Source organism: Amblyomma americanum, chromosome 8, assembly GCF_052857255.1.
Source record: "Amblyomma americanum isolate KBUSLIRL-KWMA chromosome 8, ASM5285725v1, whole genome shotgun sequence".
NCBI classification, from domain to species: Eukaryota; Metazoa; Arthropoda; class Arachnida; order Ixodida; family Ixodidae; genus Amblyomma; species Amblyomma americanum.
The window spans coordinates 40,525,648-40,551,710 of NC_135504.1; the positions used below are offsets into that span (position 1 = coordinate 40,525,648).

Consider the following 26,063-nt stretch of genomic DNA (forward strand, 5'->3'; position numbering starts at 1 on the left):
CAACACCTCAGCTACATCCTAAAGCTTTTCAATTTTCATTAAACCGAATAGACTAGCAATTAGGTCAGATCTAAGCTAATTACTCCCACATTGTTTTTTTTTCTCCTACTTTGTTATTCATTCATGACCTATGTGATGACTTTTTAAAAATTTCTTTAGCTTTAGGATGTGCAATGGGCCCTTAAGAATGACAGCATTACTTTAAAACTAGTTTTTTTAATTAAGAAATCACCATAATGGCCCGTAAGAAAAGACCTAAGTGGCATAAATTATTTTGCCATATCTTCATTTCTAGATGAGATATATAAAATCTGAATATATATTTGGGATTAGCTTTCAAAGGTATATCTGCATGCCAATTTTCAGGAAGATATGTTAATAAATAAAAAAAAAGTTTTCAAGACCCTCATCCCCCCTTAAGGGAAGGGATAAAGGAGGGAGTGAAAGAAGAAAAAGTGGTGCCATAGTGGAGGGCTCTAGAATAATTTGACCACTTGGGGATCTGTAATTTGCACTGACATAACACTCGTTGAAATGAAACCAGCCCTCGCCAGGGGTTTGAACCCCGGTACTCCAGCTCAGTAGACCAGCGCCTTAACCACAGGGCCACCGTGGCGGGTCCGGATCTGTCGTGGTCGTACTGGTGACCCTTTCGCTTCGGCCGTCATTGATGGCCGGAGCAGATCCCGCAATGTCCTTCTGGGACGTAAACTGTTTCGAACAACTACCAGCCTGCAAAGGTGGTTCGATATGTGTTCCTGTGCTGTCTGCATGTTTGTCTTTGTGCCGCTTAAGCAGCAGCGCATGCTGTCTGGTATTTTGCCCTAAGCATGGTACTCCATGTCAGGTCTGGACCTAGAGAAAAGCACTGTTTGCAGGCAGAGTAATCATACAGTGATTTATGTTTGAACATTCTTACAGCATTTAGACTGCTTGCACAGTAAACCTAGCTTGTTAATTCAACCCCTGTTAATTCGGGAATCCGGATAATTTGAAATGCTGGCCCAGTCCCGGCAAGCACTCATCAAGCATACGGCATTAGACGCTCGCTAATTTGCACGCTATGGGTCTCGCAGCGGAATTTCGAATGGGCACCCAAAAGGAGGCCATTGTTGAAGTGCGGCTGGCATGGCAAGTAATTGTCAAAATCGCCTTACTCAGACCATGCCAAAGAGTTGCCCATGTACCCTTGACTTGAGTGCAGTGACAGTGTGTCGCCGAATGGATGGTCCCATCTCCAAGAAAAGTTAGAACCGCTTTAGTTTCAGTTTCACTTTCCAAGCTTCACGCCAGCTGACCGAGCCCAGCTGTGTGCTGCTTCGAATGCTGATTGGGACTGATGTGCGTTTACCTTGCTTACATCGGCGTGATTCTTCCATTGTGCTGAAACTGCGTACCCATCATGTGCTGTTCGCCCGTTGTGCACCGAAGCCTCCACACGCGCAACGCAGTCGCTTGTGAGGGGGGATCCACAGCTACCACGACTTTACTGTTGTGCAAATGTTTCTTATCAATTGTTCGGATAGTTCAAACAATTTTGCCGGTCCCGTAAAGTTTTAATTACATTTTTTATGTAGTTTTTGGTGTGGATGCTGCATGGTTCGCTACTCAGTCGCTGCCAGTGCTCGGAATCGTGCTGTATTAACATGGTGTAAATAGTAAAAAACCCTCGTTAACTGGCATCTTCTTGTCAATTTATATTTGGAGTCACTTTTTTTTCTTTGCCAGCGAGGGCTGCAAGGTGGAAGCCTTGACTTGTATTCATTGTCAACTTATACACAGTAAAAGCCCATTGATCCGGACATTGGGGAACCGGAAGAAACAGCAGAATTATTGTAAGGTCGAATTATTGAATGGTGAGAAACTGGAGGCGTCAAATACGGATCTAATGCAGACGTGCTATCGACTGGTGCCAGTATGGCAATCATTAAGCAGCGATTTCCTTGCACATCTTTTGTTTATTTAAACAAGTACACACAAGCTACAGCATGCAAACACTGAACCATCGAATAGCTGTTCTTCTAAATAAGTAGCCTGATATTACAGGAACAGTTGAGGGCAGTGTTTCTATGCGGGCTTTTAGCAAAAGAATTACCAGCTTCTTTTCCTTGCCCTAAATGAGACTGCTTCCTACAAACAAAATCCATCCCATGTTTTTCATTTTCCTCACTTTTGGTAATAGAAATGCACTGTTTTTTTTCTTCCTTGGTTGAGCATCCAATTTTTTTTTTTTGCTATGTTGTCTTAAATATTGTGTACCTATTTATGTACAGTGTGCCTTTTAGCCATATCGATTCATGTTAGTTTTTTTACTTTTCTTTTTTTTTGTACTCATCTGTGTTACGAATGTGTTCATGAATTGTGTAAAGATTGCCCGCTGCTCTGAGTGTAAAAGTGAAAAGGGGGTGACACTTCGTCGGGAAACATCGTTTGCCTTTTTGTCACCTCCTCGACAACCATGTGTTGTTTGAAGTAAAATTTTGAAATTCTGCATTCGACAAAAAAGGCCACCACGTGTGGACGAACTATGCACTGGTTAAACTAGTCTTGGCATTTTTTCTTTTTCAATTCTCCTTGCCTGGTGGCTGGTACTGTTACGATGGTAGTACGATGGTGGCACTTCTGTCAGTGACGAATCAGGATGGATTAAAGTTGGAGTAAAACCGAATCATTATATTATGCCTGTCTGGGGAGTCAAAGGTGCCTACCGAGGACCACATTTTGTAACAATTCTCTTCTTCAATCATTCTTTTTGGCACTTTTATTATTGTTTGGAGTAACGTCTAGTGACATGCTGACTACCGCATTTACTTGCGCAGTTTGCGCCCTCGCATAATTTGCATACCGCTAATTAATTGCCCGGGTTTATTTTACTCTCCCTGCTGCGCCAGACAACCAGCATGCACGCAGGTGCATGCTAAGCAGGCTCGGCAAGATCTGCACGGCTGTGTCGACCTGTGCAGCTGTCAAAGGTGTGAGTGGCGAGGGTACGAATTGCGCACTGTTTACCCTGCTCGTTAGCGCTTTCCGTAACAAACAGTTGTGCATGCACCGGAATCCGACCATTTGCTGTTAGGTTTGACGCTAGTCAGTCGGGCCGCATGTGCGGACGCCGATCGGCTGCCTGTTATCTCCATTTGTCTCTAACTGCTGGTTTCACGATTGTGTGATTGCGCATTTATTGCTTTGAGCTGCACATGCGGCGTCATGCTATCTCGAAGGGAACTCCAGTAAAACCTCGATAATCTGAACTCAGATAATTCTAAGTGCCAGCGTGCACCAGCCCGGCTAATTCGAAGATGCTAAGCGGGGATGCCTGATCCCGATTTCACCGCAAACCGGTGAAGCGATGGCTCCTCGGAGCCACGAGGCAGCGCCGCTGAAAGATGCTGATACTTGGTATGCGAAGTGCCCGGTCCGCAGTACTCCCAGCATAAAAATTATTCTGTGGTACGGGCTGTGGATCGCTGAAATGCATGTCTGCACTTTTAATGCGACGCGACCATTCTCGCTCTGTGCCCGGGGTGGGTTGACTGCGCATAACGCCGGCCTGAGCCGTTTGACATGTGCCTTGGTTGGAAGGTTAGACTATCGGCATCTCTCTATTTGTAAGGTTAAGGTAGTTTTGGATGAGTGGCGAGTAGTATGTGCCTCGTTCTGGGCAGGGTGCATGGGGCTCCAGGTGTCTTAAAAGGTCGTTAATTTGTATGCAATTTGGTTCCAGTAATGAAAGTTCAAATTGCATGCCATTTACCTGGCTCTTTCATGTCGGCAGTCGCTAGTAATCCGGTAAATTCGGTAATCCTCGGGGCATGCGTTGCGGCAGTACCCAAAACTGTAGGGCCATTTACAGTTCAGTTTGCTACCAGTCAGTCAGGCTGTATGCGAGTGTAGAAGGCAGGGTGGAGTTTTTTCGCTTTTAACCTCCAAAGCCTACATGTTACGCGTTTATTGCTTGGAGTTATGTGCGGGCCACAATTCGATCCCGGGATAAGCTACGAAACTAAGTACGGCGGTGGGACGAAGCTGGGAAAGGGATAGGGTAGTGGGTGGGGGGCATACTCGTCGATTTGTTTGGAGCCTGCTTTGGAAGGGCTACAATTTGGGATGTCGAATTTTACGTGGCAGTATAGGGTAATCACAAAGTTTATCCAATGAAGGTAGCGCCCTCCCGCAACAAAATGTTTTGCCTTGCTACCATTCTTTTGTTGTGGTCATTTTAATTCCAGCATTTTTCACATTCCTAATGACTTTGAATTAACGAGGTTTTGCTTTACATAATGTGTGCCGGGGGAGGAGGGGGTATATGTCTTACATTTGGGGTCAACTTTTTTTTTTTTGAAGCGAAAGCTTCACTGCGCTAGGTAAAGCCGATATCGTCGTGCATTGCCGGTTGACCTTCAGGTGAGCCAGAGGTCAAGTGTGGCTATATGCCTTGCCATATGTAGACCACCATGGTGTTGCACCACTTGACCTTTGACCTTGGCCTTTCGGTTCGCCGGTAGAATAGTCACGTGACAATCGCATGATGTCGTGCAATGGAAACTACCGTTGTGACGTCAGTCTTGGGCAGGAGCCATGCGCTCGACTTAGACAGATGCCATGGAGGAGTGCGGCGAGGAGCGCATGTATAGGGTTCATTCATTGGGTGACCAACCTCTCGCAATCAACCATTAATTTAACTGCCACCTGCCAGGGTGGCAAGGTGGGCGCGCTGCCTGTCCAGTGTGTGGAATGCACTCAACATTACAGACGCCAAGTTTTGTCTATTTGCCTGATACACCACAGCTCTCGCTCTCTAACCAAGTTCAGCAGTAGTTAAACCACAGCAAATTTTTTGGCTAGCGAGGGCTTAGAGTTGGGGGGGGGTTGCATAATTTGTGCACCCTGTTTTTGAAAAAAAAGCCTGAATTCAATCAAAAGAATTGCGCGAGTAACTACAGTAATAGCTGTACAAACAGTGAAAGTTTCTGGCTGTGTTTTTAAAGGCCTGTCGACACCATGTGACGGTGTGTTGCCTTTCACGGTCTACAGGGCTGTTCGACTCGGTGGTGGGCAGCAAAGAGGTGCCGCGGCCTCAGCAGCAACAGCAGCAGCAACAGCAGCCCGCCGCCACGACAGAGGCGCACATCCCACCCCTAAGGGGCGTGGCCCCCTTAGGCCCCGCCCCCTTGTCCAAGGAGTGCTACTATCAACTGCGGTTGCTAGAGGCAGCCTCCATGCACATGCCCCACCCCTCGGACTCTGAGCGCCTCAGGTCAGTGGCCGATCCTCGGGGTGCGGGCATTCATTTACTTGAGGCTATGAGTGATGGTGCCATGTGCTTTCTATGTTTGCTCATAATGTGTTAACGATGTCCTTTTTTTTTATATTTCACCCTCAGGGCATACAAGTAAGCAGTGCAGAAACTTCTGCTTTGTCTTCTATTGTTCAGTAGTTGTTCGGCTTGGCGACAACTCTTGCAGCAGATTTCTTTTGTTTTTCGTGTCACTGTGAGCTTAATAATGCCACGTGCTTTATTATTTCATTTTCAGGATTTACACGTAAGCATTATGGAATATTCCGTTTTCACCCTGTCTTGTAGTTTAGTTAAGCGGTAACCGCATGAGGCGATATTCCTTCGTGATACGTCGCGCGATGACGCCGCCGTCGCCCATCGCTGCCGCTGGCGCAAACTGCACCAAGCGACGGGACTCAGCGTCGGAGCGGCGCGTTTTCAGTGTTGCTCGATTGCGGCCGCTTCAGCGTTCAGTAATTTTGCGTTAACGCGTAGAACAACGCTCTTAAGGCTTCATGCAAGATAAAACACAATAAAAACATTGAAAAATATTTTTAGGTAATAATTTTATTTTTAGTCTACACAAAGTCACGTGACGCAGAAAAGTGCGCCCGAGGGACGCTGCGATGAGGCGCCAGGCGTCATTCCTGCGCTCTTGCGACTTATAGTGCGTGTAGGACATACCCACAACACTCGTTACTTTTGAACTTCATTAATGAGCATTTCATTAAATTCTTGCATAGCTGCCATGGTGAGGGATGCGTCGGCTGTTGCTCCGCGCGGAAAGCCCGCTGAAAAAAAAAATCGACTTTCGCGCGCAAGACGGATCGGAAGTTACTCACCCGCAAGGCCTACCGTCATTGGCTAGTCTCGCACGGCACTTCCGGGCGATGGGCGACAGTGCTTTGGCGGCCCTCAGCCCATCGCGCGATGCCATCGCGCGGCGTGTCGCCACGAATTTTCGCCTCATGCGGTTATTGCTTTATAAGCTGTGGACCTTGTGCAAAAGTGTTGTCATCTGTTGGAGCTGTAGGGCAAGCTGTAATGGGCGTCATGTTGAAGGTTTCCGTTTGCAGTAAAGTTATTGAAAGGTGAAAAATTCATTATTTATTGGACTGTCTTGACTGTGCCCTTCTGTGACGACCTGTGGGCAATGTTGGCAGCTTAAACATATTTCAGAGTTCATTACCATGCTGTAGGGAATGCAGGTTGGTGAATCGGCAGGCCGTATGGAGCTACACCCAAATTATTTGTACAGAGTTTTGTAACCAGGCTTCGACAGCAAAATGTGCACAGTTTTCTCTGCATGCACCAGCCTGATTTTCCGTAACCTAGCTATCAGCCTTTTCTGAGAGAGCTGCGCTTAGAAGTGATTCCTTTTCTTCAGGTGAACTGCATTCTTTTATGACTCAAATGGGTTTTATCCCTGCTCTGTAGCTCGTCCACCGTCATTTCTGTGCACATTTTGCCAGCAGTAATAAAATCAAATTTTTTCTGGCCATCTTATGCATCTTTACACCAAAGTGATTCCATAATACAGTCGCCGACCGATTTTTCGGACTCGAAGGGACTTGAAAAATGGTCTAAATAATCCAACTGTCCGAAAAATTCTTGAAGTACAAAAAAAATCACTTTATTGAGATGAAATCGTCTTTAAAAAGTCACAGATTCTACCTTGCAGAATATTTCTCTTGCTGGCGATGATTTGCGCCTGTATGTGCGCCAAAGTTGTGCTTTCACTGTACGTACACGCTAGACAGCAAGGTCGCGGCGTTTAGTTTAATTCTTTGACGGACCTGGCGGCACGGCGGGGCCATGTTGTCCACAACCCGAGTGTGCACCACACCGCTCGTCAAACACGCAAAGACAAGGCGCTTGTCGTTCAACACAGTGAAACCGCCGGAAGCAATCGCAAAACGGTGAACGGATGCAACTTCGTGAAGACGGAGCGCCACTCGGTCGACGCGGTCGGGGAAATCAATGACGAAACGGCGAATGGCGAATGTATGTGACCTGCCGCGGTGGCTCAGTGGTAAGGGCGCTCGGCTACTGATCCGGAGTTGCCGGGTTCGAACCCGACGGCGGCGGCCGCGTTTCGATGGAGGCGAAATGCAAAGTCCCCTGTGGGCTGTGCGATGTCAGTGCACGTTAAAGATGACCACCTAAGATCCCCAGGTGGTCGAAATCATTACGGCGCCTCATTCTTCTCTTAGTCCCTCCTTTATCCCTTCCCTTTATGCGCGGTTCAGGTGTCCCCCGAGATTTGAGACAGGTATTGTGCCATCTCCTTTCCCGAGCAAACAATTTTCAATTTTCAACGTATGAGACAAGGGATAACCGTCCGTGACAACATGGGCGACAAAAGCAAGTTGATGGCGATGACAATCCGACGGCCACATCAAAGTGTCAGAGATCGCAGGAACCTCTACTGGCAAAAATGAGGTACCAAAGTTATGCCAAGCCAATCCAACCGCAGATTAATTCCATAAATCCACCTCAATCCAAGATGGCGCCTTTTATGCTGGCGAAAAGCCGATAAGATGGCCAATTTTGGCTTGTGGGCGAGTGAAATTAGTCCGAAAAATCGAACTTTCGGACTTTTAAAGTCCGAAATATCTGTCGCGAATATGTATGCGTTTCTATGGTGTGACTGACTGTGCCTCATCGAAGTCCGAAATATCCTACTAGTCCGAATTACACGTCGGCTACTGTATCTGGAGTGTTTATGTGACAAATCCTGGTGTTCCGATTTTTCAGTTTTTGGCCTCCATGACAGTATGCACGAAATTTTGTAACTGCCTGTAAGAAATCTTTTTTTAAAACTGCCTATAAGAAATCTTTTTTTAAAATTAGAAACCTAATTAATTAGTTTTCTGAAGGTCTGGATATAGTATTTAGGTGGACAGCATTTGCTTTGAATCAAAATAATGAGCAGCACCTGAAAGGGTTAATGGGTGCCCCAAGTACTTATCTCCTGGAAAGATTATCGCCTTTCACTCAAAATGTTAACCGGCTACGTTGGCCTGCTAAAATGCTTGTTTGTCCATTGGCTTTTGTGTGTATTTGAAAGTGGAAGGTCTGCTGATTCCTTTAGCTGGGCATTCTTCAATATCCCTGCTTGCTTCACAAGCATGATATGCAACATTAAGTGCTGGTAAAACTCTCCTTATCCTCAGGTGGAGCACGAATTTACTTACTGGCTCATTGTGCCAAACTTTTTGATGCTCCTGCAATATTTGCATAGTGTGGCCACCAGGTGGCAGCACTTGTTATGCAAGGTCTGTCTACAGGCGGGGATTTCTAAACCCCCCCCCCATTGCTTGTGTGTTGCATGCCGCATAGGTGGATGTCGTTCCCGAAGATAAAGGCAACGCAACGAGATGAAATTTTTTGGCATCAAATTTTGCCATTGTTGCGTAACCTGATGCTGTGGCCTTCCAGTAATTCGCATTTCCTCTCGTCTTTCTTCCCGGCGCATAGGCCTTACCTTCCGCGGAATCCTACGCTGGTGCCCAACTTCTACCCGCAGAGCTTGCCCCACTGCGATACGGTGGAGTTCTTCCAGAAGCTGTCCACCGAGACACTCTTTTTTGTATTCTACTACATGGAGGTGAGGAGCAGGTGTGATTGTGTGTGTGGTGGTTCACCCACGTGAATGTGGCGTGCCCCTGACGGTTTGCGTCATCCGCCTCTCTTGGATTGTGTCTGCACAGGGATCCAAGGCACAGTACCTGGCAGCCAAGGCCTTAAAAAAGCAGTCCTGGAGGTTCCACACCAAGTATATGATGTGGTTCCAGAGGCACGAGGAGCCCAAGACCATCACGGACGAGTATGAGCAGGCAAGGCGATCTCTCTTCTAGTGGGATGCACTTGTTGAGGGCAGGAGGCTGTGTGGTCAGTTTGGCTGTGAGGGAAAGCAAAAAAATTTTTTTTCGGGGGGTGTGTGATTATTTGAAATTTCAAATACAGATTGAATATAACGTATTTACATGATTGTAAGTCTACTGGAATTTAAGTCAACCCGCCATGTCACATGTCAGGAAAAAGAGGGGAGTGGGAGGTCGTGCTGGTGGGTACTGTCACTGGACTACAGTCGAACCTCGTTATAACGAAGTAGCATCGGGACCGTAAATCAGTTCGTTATATCCGATATTCGTTGTAACAGTAGACATAAATATCGGCTGTGACAAATTCGTAATTTGGCTCGCACAAATATTCTAGACACTAAAATGCATTATATACTTGGCTTTGAACCCACTACAAACGTGGTAATCCTTACCTGTCTCCTTGTGGCATTCAATCAAAATAGGCCGGAATATGGGAAGGTTGACACGACTGTTCTTACGTCGTCGCGCACGTGAAAGTGCGTGGCGCGAAACGACTGCACCATGTGTCTGCGCATAGGCGACTTGGTGTAGAGAGAGGAACTCGAGTGAGACACAGCGGGAACCATCGCGCCTGCGTGCTCTGCCGAAGCGCGATTGGTGGCCCCGAGAGGGACCGTTGAAAAAAAAAAGCTGCCAAAGCAGCTTTGAGAGAAGAGGAGGAGGAGGAGAGGGGGCGTTGGGCGAGAAGAGAAGGAGGAGAGGCGGCGTTGGGCGAGGAGACATATGCAACGCCAGCCCGGGATCAGCCAAACAGGTTTGCATTCGTTCATTTGAAGAAAGATGTTATCTTCGTCTGGTGGCTTTTCACAGCGCTGCGCAGAATGAAGTTTTCTACATTGTCCATGCTCAAGAGGGCCTTTTCTACGTCAGCAGTTTTCGTCGTCGGGAGTTTTTCCAAATATCCTTTCAGCCTCCTGGCCATGTCCGCGGCATCCGCACTGCTCATCGTTGGTTCATCCCGTTCACTCTCACCGCTGTCGCTGCTGCTGTCATCCTCGGGCAACAAAACGCGATCCACAATTTCTTGATCCGTCAGCTCGGGCGCCACGGCCAAGTTCTCATCGGCCGAAACGAAATCGTCGAATTCGACGCCTGGGACTGCCAGCCGATCCCAAGTTCTGTCCAGCTCTGCCTGGTCTTCGGGCTGCACTTCTTCTTCGTCGGCAGGCAGAACAAAACCGGCATCCGCGAAACAGTTCCTTATTGTCGACTGCCTCACCTCATTCCACGACCCGTACAACATTTCGAGTGTCGTCTTGATGTTTATTGTTGTCGATCTATGTCGATCGATGTCAAACACCAGTTGCGTCACCAAACGCTTCCTATAATTGCACTTAAGCGAACGAATAATGCCTTTGTCTAAAGGCTGCAAAGCAGAAGTTGCGTTCGGTGGCAAAAACTGCAAGCGAACTGCCTTCAGCACGATCGAAACTTTATGCGCCGAACAGTTGTCCAAAAGCAACAGGACCTTCCTGTGCTGCCTCTCCATGTCCTGGTCGAACGCTCTCAGCCAGTCCTCGAAAAGCTTGGTCGTCATCCACGCTTTTTTGTTCGACGTGTATTGAACCTGCAAATTCCGGACGCCTTTCAGGCACCTCGGATGTGCCGACTTGCCGATGACGGTGAGCCGTCTTTTGTCGGAGCCGTCCATGTTCACGGCAACGACGACAGTCACCCGGTCTTTGTTTTTCTTGCCCCCATGGCAGGTCTCGTTCTTCATCGCCAGTGACCGCTCTGGCAACAACTTGAAAAACACGCCGGTTTCGTCGACGTTGTATACGTCGCACTCGTCGTACTCCTGGAGCAGAGGACGAAAATTCTCCAGCCACGTTTGACATGTCTCCATGTCGACAGCGGACCCTTCGCCAGACAAAGTGTGGCACGCGATCTCGTGCCTATCTTTGAAACGTTGCAGCCAACCGCTGCTTGCACAGAAATCGTCATGCCCCAGTACGCAGGCCAGGCTGTGGGCCTTCCGTTGAAGAAGTGCTCCCGACACCGGCAAATTTCGCGCCCTCACATCTTTAAACCAAGAAAGCAAAGCCGCTTCCAAGTCCGGGTGATGGCAAGGCCTAACTCGTTTACGGTCGGCTTTTATGGCGACCTCGGTGTTGCCCTCAATCTTCTTTCTAGTGGCCAAAATGGTGGATAACGTACTTTGAGGAACGCCGAATTCCGAAGCAATATCCTTTTTCTTGCGGCCACTGTCCACAGCTCTCAGTATCTGCAGCTTTGTCTGGAGCGAGATCGCTTTCCTCTTCGATGCCATTTCGAGCGCTGCAACAACAAGACTGGCCGCTGTGCTGATGTCAGAACGCCGGCCTCAAAGTTGCCAATGTTGCTGCGCTTGCCTTTCTTTACCGCTGGACAAGTGGCGCCGCCTTTCGGCCCTCTGTCATGTCATGAGCTTTCAGAGTTTTCGCGCTCTGTTCACAGGTGGCGCGACCATCCAAACGCGATTTTTGTGCCAGACGGCAAAACTTTTTCAAACGATAAAAAAAAAAATTCAGCTGTGTATCCGCCTTCGATTTTCATTTTGCTTTTTGTTTTTTTTATGCTACTTTCAAGTTCTGAGCCTCGTGTAAACCAAATATTTCTTCGTTACAGCCGATATCGCGGCGGATCTCGCGTTTTCGGTTTCGTTATGAAAGAATAAATGTCACTGAAATGAAGCATGACCAACCAAAATTCGTAATTAGTTCGCTATAACCGATAATTCGCTATATCAGTGTTCGTTATAACGAGGTTCGACTGTACTCGTCCACACTTGCTCCGTCGACCTCACTAGTGCTGCCGTCATCATCGGTGCTGCTGTTCCAAGTACTTACCTCTGACGTTGTCGTCCAGCGAAATTCCCCACTTTGCAAACAACCAGAGCATGTCATCGTCCTGTGAAATCTCGCTGTTTGCAAACAACTGCACCACATCATCATGTGGAACAGCTGGAGATTGCAGCCACCACTTCTGCATCGTTTGTTCTGAAACGTGGAACTTGCAGCCTGGCGTGCAGTTGTTTCTTCGGCATAAACAATGACAGCCATCTTGAACGTAGCTGTGAATGAGCGCTGAACGTTAAGGCCCCGGAGTGCAAATGACAATTGATGAAGCACTACATTAAAAACTGGTAAGGCATGGCCGGCAGTCAAGCCGAATGCATCAAACAAGGCCAAAGGGAAACCGTGCGTGAGCGGTGTCGGCTCTTCCATTGGCTACCAACACTCTCCCGAAGCGCTGCCGTTCAGAGTGGTGGTGCCAGTGTGATTAGAGCAGCAGCTCTTCCATCAAATATCAACACTGCCATGAGTGCTGAATGCGCCGTTAGAAGTAAAAGAAAAATTAGCTGTGGTTTAACTACTGTTGAACCTGGTTAAAGAGTGGAAACTGGTGTATCGGGTAGCTAGGTGCGGCTTAGAGTCTGTAACGTTGAGTGCGTACCGGACAACTGCCAGCACCGGAGCTCGTCGAAGCGCCTGTGTTTTCATTCCCGTTCATGCTGCCCGTTTATGAATGCCTAAGTACGTAGCTTGGAGATACGTTTCTAAGACATCTGTGCATTCGCTAGACGCGTGCCATCTGCTGGATCATTGCAGTACATTTCGTGTTTGGGTTTCAGTGGGCGCCGCATGATGGCGCTACAACTGCACGCCATGCATGAAGTTCACCGAAAACGTACTTAGCTACTTGCTTAATTGGGGTATCTAATTTTCGTGCTCATAATTAAATTACTTATGCGCACCTCAGCACATATCTCGAAGACACGTTTCTTACACATCCGTGTATTCAATAGATGCACCTTCATTTACTTCGAAGAGTCGAATAGTTGTGGATAGGAAGCGTCCCCGTCTCGCATGCCACAGGCCCGGGTTTGGTTCCCGTCTTCAGCACAGTTTTCTTTCCTTAATAATTGAAACTGCTTCAAGGTCATAAAGCATTCGCTTTAGAAGAGAAATCTTTTCGAACAAAACGTGCAGAATAGCCAATTGCTATTGAGTAGAGCCATAGAGCAAGCATAAAATTGCAACCACACTGTTGCATCCCTGACATCCCACATGTCTCTGCTTTATGGTGCCATGTTTTGGTTTCGATTGTAAGTCAAACCCCCACTTTGAATTTTTAATTTTAGAAAAGGTCTGCTTAAAATAGTGTAAATACGGTATTTCTTGCTCTGTCCATATTCGATTCTATTTCCTTTGAATTTTCAAATATTCAGCAGGGATTGAATACTGAGCTGACTTTATCAAAAACCACAGTATTTGGGCAGATTTTCTAACCATCGTGTTTGAGATGTCAGGAAAATGGTTCTTGCTTTTTTCTCCATTGTTCATTCCATGAACTGATCACATTCAGACACTGCTAGTCTGGACCACATGCAAAATTTAGTAAGTGGACCTTCCCCACATATCCCGTGATGAGTACAAATTGGCCACCTGCCTGCTTCAAACAGCAGCAACGTGAACGTATGTTTTTTTTTTTAATCCTTTCGTATTGGGTTACTCAACGTCTACACCCATGACTTCTTGTCCTGTCGCCTTGACAACTCTTCTAGTGTAACCTCCACTATCTTGTTTTGGTCGGCCATGGTATGCAGGAAAGTCCACTTGTGTAGTTTCACACGGGCTGAGCTGTCACCAGCAGGGGAGGCGCTTGCATAAAAATCCCGCCTGTTGCAAGGCAGACAAGAGGACGATAGAAGGGGCCCCCGTCGCTAGGCCGAATAATAGGCTGGCCGTGTAGTTTGTTTCTGAGCTTTCCCGCCAGCCTGCGGCGATGGTGGCTTTGGCTGCGCATGCGCCAGCCAACTGAAGCAAGAATCTGCGTACGAAAGCGTACGCCGATTGGTATATTGGTAATTATTCATTAATGCATTTAACGTCTACATTTCCACATCTCTATGCAAATTATTCTGCCCATCCAAAGCCATTCTCTAGGATCTGCATAAGTGCACAAGGTGCTGCTTTAACGAGGTTCAAAAATTTTTATTCTTAGTTCATTATATCACTGATTTAAGCTGTGCCAACTGTGCAGGTATTGTTACCAGACGACAATGAAGTCGTTATTTGTGCTTTTGAAGACTATGGTGCTGTGAGTGGGTGTGCATGAGTGTTCTTTAAGCCTCAGGTCATTGAGTTCCTCTCAGTGCTGCACAGTTCTTCATAGAGACCTCCTCATAACAATGGTACTGTATTTACACAATTGTAAGTCGAGCCTCCCTAGTCACATTTCCGGAAAAAAAACAAAACAAAAACTTCCGAGGATGTTTAAGCTTGGCCTTGAATAGTTGAACGTGATAGCGTTATCCAGCAGCCACCATCTATCGCCAGCCGCTATATCGGCTGCCGCGAGCGGGTGTGCCCGTGGGCAAATACCAAAGCGAAAATTTATTAATCAGTGGACTACTCGTCCACACTTGCGCCATCGTCCTCACTAGTGCTGCCGTCGTGATCGCTGCTTCGGTGTCACAGCACGTCGTTCTAACGTCGTCCAGCGAAATCCCACACTTCGCAAACAGCCACATCATGACATCACGTGGAACAGCTGAAAATTTTCCTCGCTGCAGCTGTAACACCTGTATCACCCGTTGCGAACGTCGAACTTGCGGCCCAGCGCGCAGCTGTTCGTTTCTTCGGCTTAAAGAATGGCAGCCATCTTGAATGTAGCCGTGAATGAGCACTGGTCGCTTGCTAGACCTGGAGCACAAATGATGACCGACGAAGCGCTACATTAAAAACTTGTAAAATGCGGCTGGCACTAGTAAAATGCGTCAGAGGCAAAGATAAACTACACGCGAATGGCGTCTGCTCTTCTGTCTGCTACCGACACTCCCCGGCACTGCTGCCGTTCCGAGTGGGGGTGTCACCCCGATTGGAACACCGGCCCTTCCATCAACTATCAACGCTCCGTTGAGCGCCGAGCTTGCATTTGGAAGTAAAAAGAAAGCTTGTTGGACGCTTGAGCTTCCCGCAGAGTGCGATTGCGTTATCAGCAACCGCAGTCTGCAGCCACGTGTGGGGTACCAGTTTGCTGCTTATCAATAGTCGCCATCGGCTGCCGCCCGTGCGCGCGGGGAGGGGATGTCAGTTTTGTGCGTTCACATTGCAGCTGCTCAAGGCCAGCACCAAGAGCGATGCGACGGATCTCCGCAGCGAAAATGCAACCACGCTGTTGCATGCCCGATATCTCGTTTGTCTTGCCTTTGCTTATAGTGCCATGTTTTCGTGTCGATTGTGAGTCGACCCCCTCACTTTGGATCTTCAAATTTTTAAAAATAGGTTGACTTACAATCGTTTAAATACGGTATCTCTTGCAGTAACAACATTGTGAAGGTATATACACACAGCATCACAAAGGGAATTGTTGTCTGTGGACACTAGGCAGTGGCAGCCATATTCCTTCCAAGTCTGCCTTGCTGGCGAGCTGACTGCATGCTTGCCTTGCCGGAACCAAACAGCAGGTGTGCACTTTCAGCGCATGGTAGGGTAGCGACGACAGCAGGGCATGCTGTGCTGTTTCTATGCTAGTGCCAGTGCTGGCATCTCTCTTTCTTTCACTGCCTACTTCATCCCTTGCATCATGGCACCGTTCCATCACCAGCCCCCACTCCTTGTGCGCTTTCCATGTCACCCTCTTGACACGTGCTCTGGACCCGTCCTGCAGGCTTCGGCACGCGATGTGCTCTTTGCCAACACACACTTGTTGCTTCACTCCCGCTGGTCGGAACTGCTCCTGATTGCACCTGGAGCTGAAGATGGAAAGGCTGTTCTGACTCTCCTCTAATTCCATTCTCAAACTGTGTTGCTGTGACCTACGAGCATGGGTCAGCACAAGTGCATTCCTGCTGTGGGTAGTCTCACGGATTACACCACTATTCTTTTTTTTTCTTTTTAGGTGCAGTTTTGCCGTTCTGGTGCCTATACTTCGTTTCATACATCAGATGCAACGCTGTCAAAGCTAGCGCTCTTGTTTGCGCTGCCTGCGTCCACGACCAAAAAGTACTGCTCTCCTTCTGGCGAGTGAAACATATTAAAGGATTTGCCTGTAGGCCTAATACATGATAGATTTGTCATCAGCTTGATTAAATACAGTCGCCGACCGATTTTTCGGACTCGAAAGGACCCAAAAAATGGTCCGAATAACCGAACAGTCCGAAAAATCTGTGGAGTTAAAAAAAAATCACTTTTTTGAGATGAAATCTGCTTAAAAATGTCACTGATTTTACCTTGCGGAAAATTTCTCTTGCTGGCGACAATTTGCGTCTGTATTTGTGCCAAGGCTGTGCTTTCACTGTACACGCAAGACAGCGAGATCTTCGCATTTAGTTGGAATACTTCCCACGCTTCTTTGACGCACCCGGCGGGACCATGTTGTCCACAGCCCGAGTGTGCACCACACCGCTCGTTAAACACACGCAAAGATAAGGAACTTATCTTTCAAAGCGGCGGAACTGCCAGACGCAATCACAAAACGTAACTTCGTGAAGACTGAGCGCCACTCGGTCAACGCAGTCAGAGAAGCCCAAGTGACAAAACGGCAAATGGTGAACGTATGAGATCTGCCGCGGTGGCTCAGTGGTTAGGGCGCTCGGCTACAGATTCGGAGTAGACGGGCTGGAACCCGACCGCGATGGCCGCGTTTTGATGGAGGCAAAACGCAAAGGCGCCCGTGTGCTGTGCGATGTCGGTGCACGTTAAAGATCCCCAGGTGGTCGAAATTATTCCTTGAGCCCTCCATTACGGCACCTCTTCCTTTCTTCTCTCAGTCCCTCTTTTATCCCTTCCCGCCGAGATGCGAGATAGCTCCTGCACAATTTCCTTCCCCCAACAACCAATTTCAACGTATGGGACAAGCGATAATTACCCGCGACAACGTCGGCGACTGGATTGGATTGGACTGGAATGACAAAAGCAAGTTGGCGGTGATGACAATCCGGCTGCCACCTCGAAGTGTCAGAGATCGCAGGGACCTCTGCTGGCAACAATGAGTTACTGAAAGTGTGTCAAGCCAAGCCAACTGCAGCATAAATCCACCTCAATCCAAGATGGCGCCTTTTGCGCCGGCGAAAAGCCGATAAGATGGCCTATTTTGGCCCGCGGGCGACTGAAATTAGTCCGAAAAATCGAACTTTCGAACTTTTGAAGTCCGAAATATCCATCGCGAATATGTATGCGCTTCTATGCCTCATCGAAGTCCGAAATATCCTACAAGTCCGAATTATTGGAGTCCGAATTACCCGTTGGCTACTGTACACTCTTACTGCTGACGACAAGCTGCCGCTTTCTCGTGCCTTAGACCACTCTGCGACAGCACAAGCGCGGAGTAACACGCCCCTTTTTATTTTTCCGTACCTTTCACAGCGTTGCCTCTGATCTATGAAAAGGAGCATATGTGCGTCCTGCTTATGACCACGCTGTTCTTCCAGCATGCCAAAACTGCGCACTCATCATGGTCTTTTCGCTGTTGATGTGATGGAACAATCAAGGCAGTTCTGGCAAAATGCATTAAGACTGCTAGCGAGTTGCACAGCAGCCTGATCTGTTACGAGAGTGGGACAACACCTTCCACACTCCCCAGCGACACCTGAAGACGAAGCACCGGTTGTGGAATGCCACTCCTAACACAGCGTTCACATGTCAACAACACAGCCCGTTTAGCCCTTCCATTTCGGTTTATCCGGAATGCAACCCCTGTGGTGGATCCAAATCTCTAAAATGCTGTCGCGAACTGCGAAGGTGCGAAAACAAAACCATGCCATCAGATATGCCTGTGCTAGTAGCCCGCATTTTACGCTTTGAGCCCGTTGTTGAACGTTTCAGAGGTTTGAATAATAGTTTGAGTAGTGAAAGTGCAGTGCGAATTGAATAGCAAATACTACTTGAAAACCATTCAAGGTCGCGAATATTCCTACACCCGTGATTTTTTCCTTCATATTCATATTCAGAGTAAAATCTCATTACAAATGACACTCGATTATAACAACATTTGAAAGTGGTTTGGTTCGTTTTCGTATGTTCGCCGTGTTAACAACATCACATACAAGAGACATGGTTACAAAAGACACTCGGTTACTGAGGACAACTTTTTTTAGGTCCCTAGAGAAATATTTCACTATATAGAAGAGAGAACCCAGATACGCTCACGCAACACAACCTACGTCGTACCAACTCGTGTGCTCTGCACTTTTCATTCCCTTGGCTCGGTTCTGTTCCATACCGTAGCCGGATGTCGCACATCATGTGGTTTCAATTATTGTCTCACTGCACCAAAATTTTCGTCATTCTGCTTCGATAATTTCAGTTGCGCTCCTGCACTGACTGTTGAGTTGAATTTACTTTGGGTTGGATTTCCGTCGCACCTTCTGCGGTGCCGGTCGCTTTGTACGCCAGTAGTCAGACCAGTTGGACACCAGAGCTGTCGCCATTCTTACATGGAACAGTTCTGTTCGACGATTCATCCGCTATAGTTCCGTATCAGACACAAACTCGGATGTCTAAAAGTCATGTTGACGTGAAATCATGCGAAGTCACATTAACAATTTCCTGTTAATGTTTGTGGATGTGTTTAAACGCACCTACTCCTGGTGTGCAGTAACCTGATCTGGTCAAACTCGTCAGTGTTTTTAGAATTTTTGGTTACAAGAGACATCTTTCTCGGCTTCCTTCAGTGTCTCTTCTAATGATGTTTTACTACATTTCTATGTTTGTACATCCCTAATTTTTATTCTTTTAGTCGACTGTTTTTTTGGCCAGTGAGAGCTGTTAGTTTGGGGGCGGCCCCGGGGGAACACATTTCTTAAAAATCCATGTGCACTGGGCTTTTTTATTTTCTGCCGGGAAAATGTCGTCGTCGTCTTGAATTTTGCCGCCGTTCTGGGATAGCGCCCCCCCTACTTTGTCGGTAGCTTTGACTTGTGGGGTTGGGGGCACTTGCTCGGAATTTTTACTTTAAGCAAGTTGGGTTGATGGCGAAGAAAGGATGGAGCTAAAGGACAACTTTAATAGCAAATAAAGGTTTTTCACGCGAGTTCTCCGCAACGCGTTTTTGGCGGATTCTTAGCATGCAAAGGAGACTTAATTTCAATGTAGTGAAATTTCAGTATTGCAAAGTAGACTGCGGATTTTACTGACTTTGTTAAATTGAGGTTTAACTGCACAAACATGTGCCCCCTTTTTCTACAAAACCAATGGACAAAACAGCTTGAAAGTGATGCTGTTGAATTTCTAGAGCCATTCTGAGTGAAATTTTTCCTTTTGTTTGCATGTGAGGCATTCATATAGCTTGCGCCTTATAAAAAATTGTTGTCCTGCCTGTGGACACAAACTAGAAGCAGAGGCTCCACGACAGCGGTAAAATTTTGTAGAGAATGCAGGAAACAAAAGAAGCATATAAATGACGGAAAACAGCATTCAAAACGAAATGATAGCATGTCAATCTGTTCCGAACTAATCCCGCTACAACGAAATTAACCCGCAAAAAATTCCATTGATACGAAACTTTTGTGTTCAAGAAATCGGACCAGAGCACTCGTAGATAGGTTGGGTAGTTCGTGAACAGCGTTGACATCCAAACACCATGAGCCACCGCAGCAGTGGCTCACTGGTTATGGCGCTCGGCTGCTGACCTGAAAGACGTGGGCTTGGTCCCGGCCGCGGCGGTCGAATTTCGATGGGGGCTAAATTCTAGAGGCCTGTGTATTGTGCGATGTCAGTGCACGTAAAAGAACCCCCGGGTTGTCTAAATTATCCGGAGCCCTTCATTACGGTGTCCCTCATAGCCTGAGTCTCTTTGGGACGTTAAACCCCCTTAAACCAAACCATTTCCAAAAATACATGTGGTTTTTCACTGTTTCGAATTCAGCACCGTGGCATGATTTTAGTGCTTCTTCGGTCGGTTACTCACAAAGTCTTGTTAAGGGCAACTTTGCCCCCAAAATTGTTTGTTGCGTTGGAAAATAATTGCTTTGCCATAAATCTTTGTGCTGGCGGGAATACTTAGTTTTTGTGGAATTTTCGATGTAGTGGCTTTCGTTGTAACACGGTTACTCCGTGTTGCATTTGTTCTCGAGTCTCAAAAAGTCCTTGCTATTACATAAGCTTTATTCTATTCCTCGTGGAAAACTGTGCTGCTTTGAGCGCACAAGAAGATGAAGCACCTGAAAGTCTGGATGAGGGGCAAGAGATGAGACCAAACGCATCTCGTCTCTCTTCACGCTTAAAGGCGATAAGTGACAAGAGGCAAGACTTGCTTCATCTTGTTTCTTGTTGCTCATCCCACCTTTCACGTGTTTACAATCTTCCACCATGAGCCAGCACCAACTGGATCGAATCCTTGCATTGCTAAGTCTGTCCCATTCTCACACTGTTTTCCTTGTGCCGTCTTGCAGGGGACGTACATCTACTTCGATTACGAGAAGTGGAGTCAGAGGCGCAAGGAAGGTTTCACGTTCGAGTATAGGTACTTAGAAGACAGAGATCTGAACTGAGTGTGGGGCTTCTTCGGCGCCCATGCCTCGGCCCCCCCTGGGACTCGCTCTCCAGCCTGTGTGTCTCCGTGCGCGCCCCCCTTCTGCCACCGCCACCATGTGCGACACTCCAGCCTACCGCCACCGCTCTCCTCTGTCGTCCTCGCTCAGTACACCCTGCTCAGAGTGCCGTGATACGCCCTCCCCCTCTGCTCTGGTTTTTGTCCCCCCCTCCCCTTGTTTTCTTTGTTTCTTGCCTTTTTTTCTTTGCCTTTTTTTCCCCCATTGCCTCTGGGTTGCCACTTTGGCACTGTGGTTGTCATCGTCATCACATCAACACCTGTGCTGCTGCGCAATGGAGGGGAGGAGGGCTGCACACGCAAGAAGTCAAAGAAAAAAAAATGCCTGCAAACTTCATCTGAAGAAGAGGACCATGCCACCACTCGGGACTTGGCGAATTGCCGTCGCCACCATTTACCACCACCACAACCACCACCCCCCTGTTGTTCGTTGCAAGCGGGGGACAAACACACAAGCCTGCCAGCGTTTATTGTGTAGTGTGTTCAGTCTCCGTGTCTTCGCTCGCTTTTTTTTTAGTTTTGTATTTATTTTTTTGTGTTGCTACCTCTGGTCTTCTTCTTTGCTCATCACATTTGGGAGAAGGGAGCATGTTGTCCCGCTGCGTCTACTTCACAACCCCCTCTTGTGTTTCGTGCGGGATTGAGTCGGATGGGTGTGCTAACGAGAAACGCACAGCTTGGCAATGTTTTTTCTCCGGTGCGCACATGGGCTGCGGAGCCACGGTGGAAAAAAAATGCAGTCCTCTGGGCCTCTGAGCGTGCGAAAAAACGTGTGCATTTTCGCAGCGTGCCAAGTGGTGGTCACTTGACAGGGGGTAGTTGTAGTACACTGTGGTTGTACGATATATGGTGGCAAAAATGGGAAGAGAAAACAAACGGAAAAACTGGGCAGCTGTGTGCGCTGCGATCGACTGGCAACCAGCCACGTACTTTCTTTTTAGTTTTAGAGTGTACGCACCCTTGTGCCCATTTGAAGCGGCCGGTAGCGAACAATCTGGCGAGCTTTCTTTTGGAGCACGGGTGCATTTTCCACTCCTCTGTGTCCACTTTTGTAATATATACGAGTTTGTGTTGAGTTCCCGCAGAGTAGTGAGACACTAGTGATTAAGTAGGAGTTTTGGCAGGAGGGCATAGAAAAATTCAGCTCCATATGCTTGCGCGGTGTTTATGAGGTCTTCGGCTTCTGTTTCCTAGTGCCCACTTTCTTTCTGTCTATCACATCTTGCTTGCTGCCTCTAGCTGTTTTGTTACCTTCTCCGTCCCTCTAGTTGTCATCTTGTACCATAAAGCGTCTCGTAACTTTTGTTTAGATCATGGTGGACACTTGACATGATCGTTTCGCATCAGTGCCTCCTTCCCTTTGCTCCTTGCCTGCCTGCCATCTTGTTTATGGTTCACAGTGCTCATCGACGATGGCACATGTACATAAAAGAGGTCATTCTTCAACTATTTCTCTCTCTTTTTTTTTTTTTGCACATGTTACAGAAGCGAGGAGTTTTCCTCTTGCCGGGCTGGCCTGTGCAAGTATTTCACAACTCGTCCTCTCCTCTCTCTCCCTCTATCCTCTCACTCTTACTCCTTCTCCTTTCTGCGAGTTGTGCGTAATCTGCAAGTGGCTGTTTCTTCCGTTTAACCGTTTAATCCTCGGTGGTTTGTCTTGGTAGTCGTCCATGAGCTGAGGAAAGCAATTAGACGGGCGGCAGAATGAGTCGGCGTTCTTGCCACGTGCACCGGCATCTTTTTCGCGGCAGTTGGCGCAATGGCAGTGCATTTTTGCGCTCCAAAGTTCTCGAATGACTAGTCTCGCATTGCAGAGAGCCCACGTTTGTTGCCTTAATTTGTTCCCCCCAATGCAGAGCGTTTTCTCTGTGCAGATAATGATGGCATCCATTCACATGGATGGCACGTCCTGCGATTGCAGGGGCTTTTAACTTTTATAGGCGTTTCAGCAGCAATTGTCAAGGCTTTTCCTTTTTGTTTGGCGCGTTCATGCACCTGGTATGTTGAAAAGCGAAGTCTAGCGCCAGCTGAAAAGAGAGACGTGTACATATGTGCGTGGCCATGTACATATATATCTATTATGCACGTGCGTTATATATATATATATATATAAATAAGTATAAATATTAAGAAACGAATTTGACATGCGGCACTTCTGTGGCTGCGCTGGCAAGGGCTGAGGGAGGTTGGTCGCTGCATTTATGTTTTGTGGTTTTTTGAGCGACCGTGCCGGTGGAGAGTCATCACCGGCTGTGTTCTTTACTGGGGCGCCGTTCTAGTTGCCATAATTCTAGTGCCTTCGGCAATTTTGTGGTCTGTGTACTTTGGACCAGAAAGGGAAAAATTCTTTATACTGGCCTTGGGAAGCAGTCTCACGGCGACCCTCCTTCACACAATTGAAAAAAAAAAAAGTGAAAGGAAAAAAATTCCGACTATGGTGTGTATTCTTGGTTTTGAGTGCTTGTGCAGACATGGTGTTTCTTGGGTTGGTGGTTGATAGTTTCTAGTGTACTTTCTGCCAGCGAAGTCGCAGGGCCGTTTGCTTGAGCACTAGACTTCGGTTTTCCTCCTTGCCACGTGTTTTTTTTTGTTTATATACTTTTAATTTTTGTGGCGTTTCTAGGGATTGAGCCCTTTTTAATTTTCAGAGTGTAGGCTGAAGTTTGGAATAAGTCAATGCTGGAGAATGGGTGCCTGATGTTGTGACATCCTGCAATCGTAATTTCTAAGGCCCTCCTCGATTTTTGTCGGGGAGGCCTTTGGCAGAGTTAAACTGTGCTCTGAAAATATTTGCATTGAATGACAAAGTAGCGAATAAAAGTGGAGCACTTGTTTTTTTAGTACGTGGCCGGTTGCCAGTGTCGCACTTTATAGTCTCTGTCACTGCTCCGCAACATTACGACCACATTGCACAAAATGGGTGGGACTTAGAAAACTTGTGAAGCAAAAATGTGTGGAGGTGGCGTTGTGATCGCTCTTGTTACCTTGTCTTGTTCAGAACGTTCCGACTTAGTATTGGTGATGTACTTTCCTGAAACCAAGTACAAACGTCAGTATTTCATCGAGCAAAGTGTGCGACTCCCTTTTATGCCACAGAGCATTTATTTGCACAACATGTAATGCTATTGGCAGTGCAAATCTCTGTACTAAATACATGGATATTGGGGGGGTGTCTGAAATGGTTGTAGAAAATTCTTGTCATGCCGTACAATTCTTGCTGTTGTCTATTTGATGCACAAACGTGCTCGTGAAAACTAAATACAGCAGCTCCTACAATGGAGTGTTTGTAAATGTGCGATTTGGTAGTTCCAATTTGTAAACTGAGCTAGATGACTGTCGGAAACAAATGGTCGGAGAGAGAGAGTGTTCATGAAATGCCTGCATTGGAGAGTTGTGTCCATTGCCAGAGTGTTTTTTTAAAGGCCTTGAACTTTTCTCGTCTCATCTTTGGGTGATCCACAGAAGAAAAGAAAACTAGTTGGTTGATCATGCATTGGTGTTCTGAATGAGAAAGGGAAAGGGTGTTTCGAGTGCCACTTTCAACTGGAGCATATTGAGGGTTAAAGAAAAGGTGAAAAAATGACTGTGTGGATAGGTTGTTTTTCTTGGAGGGGGAGTTGCAGCAACAGAGCCAAAAAAAAAAGGGATGGATGTGCCGTGAGGACGGTGTAGAGGGGGTGGTGCCTAGGAGTCAAACCCAAGGGGCCATGGTTCACTGGGGTCAAGGGAACACAAGGTTTTTTCAGATCTCGCGCCTTGGGGCACTGTGTAAATATATTTCAATAGGGGGGCAGGGGGAGACTGAGCGTTTCCCCTTCCCCACTTTGGAGTCTGGACTTTAAAAGTCCCCCACCCCCCATGTGAATGAAAGAGGTCGAAAATAAAAAAAAAGAACTTTTTTCTGTTCGTGAAAAAAATGTCTGCCTGTGGTCCTTGTCCAGAATACTGGGAGCAAGCGGTCTTCACATGGTTGTAAGTGAAACTCCACCGCACTCTGTGCGACAGCTTTTCTTGGCACTGAAAGGGAAGTATCGGGGGAAGAGCATCCATAAGGGTGTCGTTTTGACATCACAGCAGAGTGCCTGGTGCATGGCTCTCCCTGTGGCCATTCTACTACAGGAGCAGCTGGTGCCACTTTTGGAGTTTCTTGTAACTACATGTGCCTAGCTAATTTGTTGCAATCTTGAAACTTTTTTCTCGGCTTTAAATACATACTGTTGGCAGTTTTGTTAGAAATGTACATCGAGTGACAATATATATTTCAAGAGAAAACTAGATTGATAGTTCGGGCTGCATTCCTGCTACTGCAGTAGCTAGCGCCACCTTTTGGAGCTTCTTGTAACTACACATGCCTAGCAAGTTTGTTGTGGTCAACTTTTTTCCTTGACTATAAAAACATAGAAAGTTCGCAGCTTTGTTAGAAATTGCATCAAGTAACAAATACTGACAATATGCATTTCAAGAGAGAACTAAACTGCAAGTTGGGACTGTATTCCACTGTAATAGGAAAAGAGTGCATGTCTCTTCTCCATAGCTTCTGCTCCATTAGAAGAAAAAGTTGTTGCTGGCCTATGTGCAGTCAGCTTTAAAATTGTATAGACCACTTGAGCAGTGTCCAGATTGAACAGCTGATGGCTTGGCAGTGAAATCTATATTGGAAGGCACTGGTTTTCAGATAACATACTTGTGCTTACTTGTCTTTTGCTGGCTGTACATTTGCGCAGATGTTGCGAGTCTAGAACCCGGCAGCTCTGGCAGGGCGTTCCTTTGTTTGCCAGGCTGTGAACTGCTTGGGTGATCACAAGTTCGATGCCCAGTACATTTCTCCGGCAAGACTAGGCGATTGAAAGATGCATCATCATCATCGTCATCAATCAGCCTGACTGCACCCACTGCAGGGCAAAGGCCTTTCCCATGTGTCTCCAATTGTGTCCTTCGCCAGCTCTGGCCATCGTGCCCCCACAAAGTTTTCAATTTTATCCTCCCACCTAACTTTCTGCCGCCCCCTTCTCTTGGAATCCACTCTGGTACCCTTTAAGGACCCTTATCTTGCCTTCGCATTACATGCCCTGCCTAAGCCCATTTCTTCCTCTTGATTTTGACTAAGATGTCATTAACCCGCACTTGTTCCCTCACCCACTCTGCCCGCTTCCAATCCCTTAACGTTACATCTATCATTTTTCTTTCCATAGCTCACTGCATTGCCTTTTAACTTAAGCTGAACCCTTTTCGTTAATGTTTCTGCCCCATGAGTGAGTACAGGCAAGATACAGTTGTACACTTTTCTTTTGAGGGATATTGGTAAACAGCCATTTGTGACCTGAGAGAACCAGCCATATGCATGCACTCCACCCCATTCTTAT

General features: G+C 47.1%; 1 protein-coding gene across 6 annotated transcripts in view; it reads left to right on the top strand.

The window, feature by feature from the left end:
* Not3 (CCR4-associated factor Not3) overlaps positions 1–22,804 on the top strand; it is a 46,513-nt gene extending 23,709 nt beyond the window's left edge. For 2 of the 6 annotated variants that reach the window (XM_077634610.1, XM_077634612.1), the window contains exons 12-16: positions 2,892–2,987; positions 5,035–5,257; positions 8,759–8,888; positions 8,992–9,117; positions 20,543–22,804. In XM_077634610.1, the coding sequence (XP_077490736.1) occupies positions 2,892–2,987; positions 5,035–5,257; positions 8,759–8,888; positions 8,992–9,117; positions 20,543–20,641 (674 nt within the window). In that variant the 3' untranslated portion in view covers positions 20,642–22,804. Of the gene's footprint in view, positions 1–2,891; positions 2,988–5,034; positions 5,597–6,267; positions 8,889–8,991; positions 9,118–20,542 lie in introns of all 6 variants that reach the window. The other 4 variants (XM_077634613.1, XM_077634614.1, XM_077634611.1 and 1 more) reach the window with 3 other exon arrangements.
* The last annotated feature ends 3,259 nt before the right edge of the window (positions 22,805–26,063 follow it).